This window comes from Salvelinus fontinalis, unplaced genomic scaffold (genome assembly GCF_029448725.1).
Source record: "Salvelinus fontinalis isolate EN_2023a unplaced genomic scaffold, ASM2944872v1 scaffold_0070, whole genome shotgun sequence".
Taxonomy (NCBI): Eukaryota; Metazoa; Chordata; class Actinopteri; order Salmoniformes; family Salmonidae; genus Salvelinus; species Salvelinus fontinalis.
In genome coordinates this window covers 335,404-346,169 of record NW_026600279.1, presented here as the reverse complement: position 1 = coordinate 346,169, position 10,766 = coordinate 335,404, and the positions used below count along the sequence as shown (strand labels likewise).

The 10,766-nt window shown below is 44.0% G+C and overlaps 1 protein-coding gene across 11 annotated transcripts in view; it reads left to right on the top strand.

Annotated features, from left to right (window-relative positions):
• The first annotated feature begins 3,581 nt into the window (after nt 1-3,581).
• LOC129842829 (transcription activator BRG1) overlaps nt 3,582-10,766 on the top strand; it is a 29,463-nt gene continuing 22,278 nt past the window's right edge. For 6 of the 11 annotated variants that reach the window (XM_055911501.1, XM_055911502.1, XM_055911500.1 and 3 more), the window contains exons 1-7: nt 3,583-3,794; nt 4,343-4,630; nt 6,942-7,773; nt 7,990-8,264; nt 8,600-8,813; nt 9,369-9,464; nt 9,973-10,231. In XM_055911501.1, coding sequence (XP_055767476.1) covers nt 4,406-4,630; nt 6,942-7,773; nt 7,990-8,264; nt 8,600-8,813; nt 9,369-9,464; nt 9,973-10,231 — 1,901 coding nt within the window. In that variant the 5' untranslated portion in view covers nt 3,583-3,794; nt 4,343-4,405. Of the gene's footprint in view, nt 3,795-4,342; nt 4,631-6,941; nt 7,774-7,989; nt 8,265-8,599; nt 8,814-9,368; nt 9,465-9,972; nt 10,232-10,766 lie in introns of all 11 variants that reach the window. The other 5 variants (XM_055911496.1, XM_055911493.1, XM_055911494.1 and 2 more) reach the window with 2 other exon arrangements.

The following is a 10,766-nucleotide window of genomic DNA, read 5'->3' as shown; positions in this document are numbered from 1 at the left end:
ATCATTCATTGAAGTCAATGGGAGAGTAAGTGAAAATGTGAGGTTAGCGAGTTAGGATTCACCCCAGTAATCTGTCTATTTCACTCTTATCCATGTGTATATTATCTCATAAAGGTGACATTTATTTTCTCAATAAAGTGAAGAATTGTCATGTGTAGAAGTCTTAAATGTGCTAATGACCACCCTAATAGGGGACTGCATTCATGTGGACAACATGACTTTGTAAAACTGTTGTATAGAATGTTATTAAAGGTCACTTTTTTTGTATTTATTGTCTGAATATAAGATTGATTGAATTCTTGGCCTACATGTGTATGTTGTTTTGTGCCAGCCAGGATTCTGGCGAGTAACAACCTCCTTATCGAATTATCTATTGTCCCACATAGTCACCATCTTTATCCTGTATAAAAACCTCTCCTACAGTGCCTTGAGAAAGTATTCACACCCCTTGACTTTTTCCATATTTTGTTGTTACAAATTGGGATTAAAATGAATTTACTTTTTGTGGAAGGAAAAATATATACATATATATATTCACACACACACCAGTGCATTTGAAAAGTATGCATACCACTTGACTTTTTCAGTATTTTGTCACGTTACAGCCTTATCCTAAAATGGATTCAAATGTTTTTTTCCCCTCTTATCAATCTACACACAATGTCTCAATGACAAAGCAAAAACAGGTTTAGAAATGTATTAAAAATAAACTGAAATATCACATTTACATATGTATTCAGACCCTTTACTCAGTACTTTGAAGCAGCGATTGCAGCCTCAATTCTTCTTGGGTATAACGCTACAAGCTTGGTACACCTGTATTTGGGGAGTTTCTCCCATTCTTCTCTGCAGATCCTCTCAAGCTCTGTCAGGATGGATGGGGAGCTTCGCTGCACAGCTATTTTCAGGTCTCTCCAGAGATGTTCGATCTGGTTCAAGTCCGGGCTCTGGCTGGACCACTCAAGGACATGCTGTGTGCTTAGAGTCGTTATCCTGTTCCTTCGCCCCAGTCTGTGGTCCTGAGTGCTCTGGAGCAGGTTTGTATCAAGGATCTCTCTGTACTTTGCTCTGTTCATCTTTCCCTCAATCCTGACTAGTCTCCCAGTCCCTACTGCTGAAAAACATCCCCACAGCATGATGCTGCCACCACTATGCTTCACCGTAGGGATGGTGCCAGGTTTCCTCCAGTGGTGACGCTTGGCATTTTTTCTCAGTCTGAGTCCTGAGTTGCCTTTTTAGCAAACTCCAAGTGGCTGTCATGTGCCTTTTACCCAGGAGTGACTTCCGTCTGGCCACTCTACCATAAAGGCCTGATTGGTGGAGTGCTGCAGAGATGGTTGTCCTTCTGGAAGGTTCTCCCATCTCCACAAAGGAACTCTGGAGCTCTGTCAGTGACCATTGGGTTCTTGGTCACCACCTCAATTTTGAGTCTCATAGCAAAGGGTCTGAATACTTATGTAAATAAGGTATTTCTGTTTTGTTTTTTTATATACATTTGCAAAAAATAATAACTGTTTTTGCTCTGTTTATTATGGGGTATTGTGTGTAGATTAATGAGGGGGAAATATATTTAATCCATTTTAGAATAATGCTGTAACAATGTGGAAAAGGGGAAGGGGTCTGAATACTTTCTGATTGCACTGTATATCTATATCTACAGTGCCTTCGGTAAGTATTCAGGCCCCTTGACTTTTTCCACATTTTGTTACGTTACAGCATTATTGTAAAATTTATTGAATAAAAACAATTCCTCAGCAATCTACACAAAATACCCGTTTTTGCTTTTACATTATGAGGTATGGTGTGTAGATTGATGGGGGGAAAAAATATATTTTAGAATATTGTTACTGTAGCGTAACAATGTGGAAAAAGTCAAGGGGTCTGAATACTTTCCGAATGCACTGTATATCTCTTGTATTCACCCTTGAGCCAATACATGTTAGAATCACCTTTGGCAGCGATTACAGCTTGAGTCTTTCTTGGTAAGTCTCTAAGAGCTTTACACACCTGGATTGTACAATATTTGCACATTTTATTATTTTTAACTTCTTCTTTAAGCTCTGTCAAGTTGGTTGTTGATCATTGCTAGACAGCCATTTTCAAGTCTTGCCATAGATTTTCAAGCCTATTTAAGTCAAAACTGGTAATAAGCCACTCAGGAACATTCAATGTCTTCTTGGTAAGCAACTCCAGTGTCAATTTGGCCTTGTGCTTTGGGTTATTGTCCTGTTGAAATGTGACTGTGTCCCAGTGTATGTTGGAAAGCAGACTGAACCAGGTTTTCCTCTAGGATTTGGACTGTGCTTAGCTCTATTCCGTTTGTTTTTATCCAAAAAGCTTCATTGTCCTGGCCGATAACAAGCATACCTATAACATGATGCAGCCACCACCATGCTTGTCCTGGCCGATAACAAGCATACCTATAACATGATGCAGCCACCACCATGCTTGTCCTGGCCGATAACAAGCATACCTATAACATGACGCAGCCACCACCATGCTTGTCCTGGCCGATAACAAGCATACCTATAACATGATGCAGCCACCACCATGCTTGTCCTGGCCGATAACAAGCATACCCATAATATGATGCAGCCACCACCATGCTTGAAAACATTAAGTGGTTCTCAGTGACGTGTTGTTGGATTTGCCCCAAACATAACGCTTTGTATTTGGGACATAAAGTTAATTTCTTTGCCACATTCTTTGCCGTTTTACTTTAGTGCCTTATTGCAAACAGGATGCATGTTTTAGAAAATGTTTTAATTCTGTACAATCTTCCTTATTTTCACTCTGTCATTTAGGTTACATTTGTGGAGTAACTACAATGTTCTCCTATCACAGCCATTAAACTGTTTTAAAGTCACCATTGGCGTCATGGTGAAATCCCTGAGAGGAATGAAACCAATCTGGCATTTGAGTTAGGAAGGACGCCTGTATCTTTGTAGTGACTGGGTGTATTGATACACCATCCAAAGTGTAATTAATAACATCATCATGCTCAAAGGGGTAGTCAATGTCTGCTTTTTTATTATTGTTTTGCCCATCTACCAATAGGTGCCCTTCCTTGCATTGGAAAACCTCCCGGGTCTTTGTATTTCTTAAGGATCCCGTCAGCAGCTACTCTTCCTGGGGTCCAGCAACGTTACGGCAGTTAAATACTATTTAAAATATTACATGACATTACATAACCCTTTACACAATACATTAAGTGTTTGTGGTTGAATCTGTGTTTTGAAGGCATTGTATGCTCCTACATGGATAGTGGTATTTGTTTTAGATATAACATCTGTAGCACAGAATAGACCCTTTGATGTAATAGCTTCAAATCAAATAGTATCCTTGGAACTGATGTTGATCTAAATTCAGTCTGGAAATAATAGTCTCTGCTCAGTCTGTGCGAAGGATTCGTCTTTGCATTTGATTTATCTAAATATCAGTTATGAAATAACATATGACTTGGAAATCTAGACAAGACAACTAATATACAATGTACAGTGTGTATCCTAGCCTACGGTCAGTTTGCAACAATACACAATAGGCTACCTTCGCGCTGTTGCTGCACAGGGACGCATGCGCAATTCTCGGCGGCCGTGACTCTACAGTCGGTCATCACTGCAACGGTGAGGGAGGGGGCGCTCGAGCCAAGTCGTTGAATCAAATAACCGCTTCAAGCGCAGCTCCACTGTTTACGAAATAGCAAGGGTGAGAACATTAATTACGACAGCCGCGACGTCTCTAATAGAACCAAATTCAGGACAACGGGACACCGGCGAGCCTTGAATTTATCCCGGGTAAGTCCGACTGTGGCACAATCACAGACAGTCCGCCATTCCCCCTTCATCGAAACTCCCATTTAATGCTCTATAGGCAAATGATAATATAATGTTCATGTTTCCCCCTTTTCAAGTTGAGTCGATAGACCGACGTGCATAAACAGCGGTGTAATTGCTATGCAACGGGAGGCTGTGCGCAACGAGTGCTTTGATGCAGCGCAGGGTGTGAGTGCATCAAACAGCCAGACAGAAAGGATGGATAACTAGTGAAATCATATTTTTCTATCAAGCAATCGCGATTTAGTAGCGATAGACAGATAATCGAGATTATGGCTTTATACTCTTCAATAAACCTCCGGCATGTCATCATTCCAAACATTCATTTTATTATGGCTATACCATTTAGCTATCATGGGTGGGTCCTATTAAAACGCGTATTACATAGTAATTTATTTATTTATAGACATGACAAACTACACACATTTTAAAGGATTAGGCCCAATGAGATTTCAGTACTAATTAATGATCAGTCTTAATGCACGTTTATCCTCTGTCTCGCTCTCCAGTGGTCCCTACTATCATCCAATAGCAGGAGGGTCTTCCCCCTCCAACCAACCCATCCATTCAGGATGTCCACTCCAGACCCTCCCATGGGGGGTACCCCTCGACAGGGTCCTTCCCCAGGCCCGGGGCCCTCTCCTGGGGCAATGCTTGGCCCCAGCCCTGGTCCTTCTCCAGGGGGGTCCTCTCACAGCATGATGGGGCCCAGCCCAGGGCCTCCATCCTCAGGTCACCCCCTGCCTCAGGCTGGGCCCTCTGGATACTCCCAGGAGAACATGCACCCTCTGCACAAAGTAAGGACACCTTGTGGATCATTGAGTGCTACTGTACCTAACCAGCTGTACCCTTCAGAACCAAAGGCACATTTCTACATTCTGTGGACAATAACGTTGTTTCTTCTTCTATTGTCTTCTATTCTATTCCATGCTACTCTGTCTGCCATCTACAGTACCAGTCAAAAGTTTGGACAAACCTACTCATTCAAGGGTTTTTCTTCATTTTGACTATTTTCGACATGGTAGAATAAGTGAAGACATCAAATCTATGAAATAACACATATGTAATCATGTAGTAACCAAAAAGTGATTATTCAAAGTAGCCACCCTTTGCCTTGATGACAGCTTTGCACACTCTTGGCATTCTCTCAACCAGCTTCATGAGGTAGTCACCTGGAATGCATTTCAATTGACAGGTGTGCATTTTTAAAAGTTCATTTGTGGAATTTCTTTCCTCAATGTGTTTGAGGCAATCAGTTGTATTGTGGCAAGGAAGGGGTGGTATACAGAAGATAGTCCTATTTGGTAAAAGACCAAGTCCATATTATGGCAAGAATAGCTCAAATCAGCAAAGAGAAACAACAGTACATCATTACTTTAAGAAACTTTGACAGTTTCTTCAAGTGCAGTCGCAAACACCATCAAGTGCTATGATGAAACTGGCTCTCATGAGGAACGCCACAGGAAAGGAAGACCCAGAGTTACCTCTGCTGCAGAGAATAAATTCATTAGAGTTACCAGCCTCAGAAATTGCAGCCCAAATAAATGCTTCACAGAGTTCAAGTTACAACATATCTCAATATCAACAGTTCAGAGGAGACTGTGTGAATCAGGCCTTCATGGTCGAATTTCTGCAAAGATATGGAATCATGTAGTAACCAAAAAAGGAATTAACACATCAAAATATATTTGAGATTCTTCAAAGTAGCCACCCTTTGCCTTGATGACAGTTTTTCACACTCTTGGCATTCTCTCAACCAGCTTCACCTGGAATGCTTTTCCAACCGTCTTGAAGGAGTTCCCACACATGCTGAGGACTTGTTGACTGCTTTTCCTTCACTCTGCAGTCAAACTCATCCCAAACCCTCTCAATTGGGTTGAGGTTGGGTGATTGTGGAGGCCAGGTCATCTGATGCAGCACTCCATCACTCTCCTTCTTGGTCAAATAGGCCTTACACAGCCTGGAGGTGTGTTGGGTCATTGTCCTGTTGAAAAACAAATGATAATCCCACTAAGTGCAAACCAGATGGGATGGCGTATCGCTGCAGAATGCTGTGGTAGCCATGCTAGTTAAGTGTGCCTTGAATTCTAAATAAATCACTGACAGTGTCACCAGCAAAGCACCATCACACCACCACCTCCATGCTTCACGGTGGGAACCACACATGCGGAGATCATCCATTCACCTACTCTGCGTCTCACAAAGACACGGCTGTTGGAACTAAAAATCAAAAATTTGGACTCATCAGACCAAAGGACAGATTTCCACCGGTCTAATGTCCATTGCTCTTGTTTCTTGGCCCAACCAAGTCTCTTCTTCTTATTGGTGTCCTTTAGTAGTGGTTTCTTTGCAGCAATTCGACCATGAAGGCCAGATTCACAGTCTCCTTTGAACAGTTGATGTTGAGATGTCTGTTATTTGAACTCTGTTAAGCATTTATTTGGGCTGAAATTTCTGAAGCTGGTAACGTTAAGGAACTTATCCTCTTGCGACGGCACTTGAAGAAACTTTCAAAGTTCTTAATTTTCCACATATACTGACCTTCATTTCTTAAAGTAATGACGGACTGTCGTTTCTGTTTGCTTATTTGAGCTGTTCTTGCCATAATATAGCCTTGGTCTTTTACCAAATAGGGCAATCTTCTGTATACCACCCCTACCTTGTCACAACACAACTGATTGGCTCAAACGCATTAAGAAGGAAAGACATTTCACAAATTAACTTTTAAGGCACACCTGTTAATTGAAATGCATTCCAGGTGACTACCTCATGAAGCTGGTTGAAAGAATGCCGAGAGTGTGCAAAGCTGTCATCAAGGCAAAGGGTGGCTACTTTGAAGAATCGCTTTGTTTAACACTTTGGTTACTACATGATTCCATATGTGTTATTTCATAGTTTTGATGTCTTCACTATTATTCTATAATGTAGAGCATGGTAAAAATAAAGAAATTACCTTGAATGAGTAGGTGTCCAAACTTTAGACTTGAACTGTAACTCCTCCCTATAAATACAGTGCATACACTTTTTTAAACAATTCCTTGCAACAATCAAAACCTGTTTCCATGTCGATATCTACATTTGTTTGTATCTATGTCTCCCTCCCTGTAGCCACTGGAAGGTATGGAGAGGACTGCCATGGAGAGGACTGCCATGGAGAGGACTGCCATGGAGAGGACTGCCATGGAGAGGACTGCCATGGAGAGGACTGCCATGGAGAGGACTGCCATGGAGAGGACTGGTATGGAGAGGCCTGGTATGGAGAGGCCTGGTATGGAAAGGACTGCCATGGAGAGGACTGCCATGGAGAGGACTGCCATGGAGAGGACTGGTATGGAGAGGACTGCCATGGAGAGGACTGCCATGGAGAGGACTGCCATGGAGAGGACTGCCATGGAGAGGACTGCCATGGAGAGGACTGGTATGGAGAGGACTGGTATGGAGAGGACTGGTATGGAGAGGGCTGGTATGGAGAGGACTGGTATGGAGAGGACTGGTATGGAGAGGACTGCCATGGAGAGGACTGCCATGGAGAGGACTGGTATGGAGAGGACTGGTATGGAGAGGACTGGTATGGAGAGGACTGGTATGGAGAGGACTGGTATGGAGAGGACTGGTATGGAGAGGACTGGTATGGAGAGGACTGGTATGGAGAGAAATACCATGGAGAGGACTGCCATGGAGAGGACTGCCATGGAGAGGACTGCCATGGAAAGGACTGGTATGGAGAGGACTGCCATGGAGAGGACTGGTATGGAGAGGACTGGTATGGAGAGAAATGCCATGGAGAGGACTGGTATGGAAAGGACTGGTATGGAGAGAACTGGTATGCATGAGAAGGCCATGAGTGAGGAGTCACGCTTTGCCCAGATGAAGGGCATGAGACAGGGAGGGCACAGTGGCATGGGCCCTCCTCCCAGCCCCATGGACCAACACTCTCAAGGTAGGTACACACTCTCACCGGGGGTCTGTTCAGGAGGGTGCACAGTTGAACAATGTTCAGAATTAACTGTATTGTATAGAACCTATATGATTATCTATTATGGTAGAATTGGATATTGTGTCAGATCTATTCATTTTTGTCATGTTTCACCTCACTAAATATCCACTTTCTCTATCTTTCTCTCTCTCTCTTTCCATCTCCCTCTCTCCCCACTAGGCTACCACTCCCCACTTGGCGGCTCTGACCACTCCAGCCCCGTCCCTTCCAACGGGCCCCCCTCTGGCCCTCTCCAACCCTCTAGCGCTGGCCCAAACCCCTCAGACACCTCCTCCAACCCGGACTCCCAAACCCTGGGGGGCCAGAACCAGTTGCAGAACCGTCCCGGTGGGCCCCAGCAAAGTGGCCCCGGCCCTGTTGGCCCCGGTGGAGGCCCTACTCCTTTCAACCAGAACCAGCTTCACCAGCTGCGGGCCCAGATCATGGCCTATAAGGCATGTACAGAATATTGATGATTTAATGGTTGAAAGACCGATACGTGTTTAAGATGATACATTATAACTGATATATAATGTGTAATGACTGCCAATGGTTATTTATAATGTCTCCAAACTCTGAGCAGTCCACAATGTTGTTTTTAATTTGTAGCTAATATGCCTTGTCACCTGTTGTATAAATATTGTAGAGTGACACTTTATATGCTTTTTAATTTAATTACCATTTCATGACTAAAGGGTAGACAAGCAAGTCAATGAACATCATTCACATGTTACAATAACTAACATTAACGTACTGGATTGATACTTTAATAAGCTTTTCTCTCTATAAGATGCTGGCCAGGGGGCAGCCACTACCGGACCATCTCCAGATGGCTGTCCAGGGGAAGAGGCCCATAGGGTGCAGCCCAGGGATGCAGGGTCCGGGGCCAGGGCAGGGGGGACTGGGGCAGCCCATGCCCAGCCTGGCTCCTGGAGGTCCTGGAGGTGTGGGGCCAGGACAAGGACCAGGAGGACCCATGGGCCAGGGCTACAGCAGAGCTCACGGTGAGGGAGGCAGAATGAAGAGCATTGGATATTGATCTGTATAATTACAGTAGCTAGTTGAAACGGGAAGATTGATCAGTCAAAGCATTGATCAGTCTGCTCCAGCCTCTCCAACCTAATGTGTGTGTATCGGGTGGGGTTGGATACAAAGCATTGATCAGTCTGCTCCAGCCTCTCCAACCTAATGTGTGTGTATCGGGTGGGGTTGGATACAAAGCATTGATCAGTCTGCTCCAGCCTCTCCAACCTAATGTGTGTGTATCGGGTGGGGTTGGATACAAAGCAGAAGACACATTTCCATCTCGTGTGGACTAATAAAATATATTTTTTATCTCAAGCATTTCACTACACCCGCAATAACATCTGCTAAACACGTGTATGTGACTAATAAGATTTGATTTGATCAGTCAATGAATCAGCATCTAAATGCTGTGAGAAGTAGCAAGCTTGTATTGTTTTGATCTGGTACAGTAGCTGGAAAACTGTTTTCCAATAGGTCTGAAAAGTATGAAACGTTAGCCTTTCTCTGAATATACCACTGATATAATGTTGTAGGGATGATGGGACCCAACATGCCTCCTCCAGGCCCCTCTGGTCCAACAGGCATGCAGGGACAGAACCCCAACGGACCCCCCAAGTCCTGGTCTGAAGGTGAACATAATAACACCAGCATTATTGTCACTTTCTTCTGAGGGGCAATGAGTTCAAGTGTATTATAGTTAGTTACATAGTAGGAACAGATGTGGGATCTTAATTTGATCACTGTTTTGTTACTGAGAATTTTCCTTCGAAGCTGAAAATGTGAACTTGTAGTGTATTTGAGTTTTAAAAAGTCTTCTAAAGTTTGTAATTTCCACTTTGAAATTGTTGACTTTGTTCATTAGGGCAAATCATCTATCAACCCATACAAAAATGTCCTGTTGCTGCAGAATTATTTTCCTGCTGTAGCGAACTAAGATCCTACATCTGTACTCACATAGTAGTTAGTCACATAGCAGTTAGTCAACACAGAGTTAATTGTTAAAACATTATTCATGATGGTATTTCATGATTTAGTCCTGTATATAATTTTAATCCATGTTAGGTTTTGGTCAGTTACAATCACATCAATAAATTGATTGATGGTTAGTTATCTTTGCCCTTTCTTTCCTTCCCCCAGGTCCAATGGTAAACGCCGCCGCCCCCTCTAACGCTCCCCAGAAGTTGATTCCTCCCCAGCCGACGGGCCGTCCCTCCCCCGCTCCACCCTCCATACCCCCCGCGGCCTCCCCGGTCATGCCCCCTCAGACCCAGTCCCCTGGGCAACCGGTCCAGCCCCCACCCATGGTTCCCCACCATGCCAAGCAGAACCGCATTACCCCCATCCAGAAACCCCACGGACTCGACCCGGTGGAAATACTGCAGGAGAGGGAGTACAGGTAACCTATGAACCCTGACCCTTAAGCCCTGACTCTTAAACCCTGACCCCTAACCCTGTGGAGAAACTGGAGGAGAGGGATTACAGGTAATATACTAACCCTGACCCTTAACCCTTGACCCCTAACCCGGTGGAGATACTGCAGGAAAGGGATTACAGGTACAGTACACAATTAATCAAAATGTATTTATAAAGCCCTTTTTACATCACAAAGAGCAGTAACCTGGCCTAGACCCCAAAGAGCAGTAACCTGGCCTAGACCCCAAAGAGCAGTAACCTGGCCTAGACCCCAAAGAGCGGTAACCTGGCCTAGACCCCAAAGAGCAGTAACCTGGCCTAGACCCCAAAGAGCGGTAACCTGGCCTAGACCCCAAAGAGCAGTAACCTGGCCTAGACCCCAAAGAGCAGTAACCTGGCCTAGACCCCAAAGAGCAGTAACCTGGCCTAGACCCCAAAGAGCAGTAACCTGGCCTAGACCCCAAAGAGCAAAAAGCATTATACCTATCATTCATCATACATTAATTGGATACATAGTT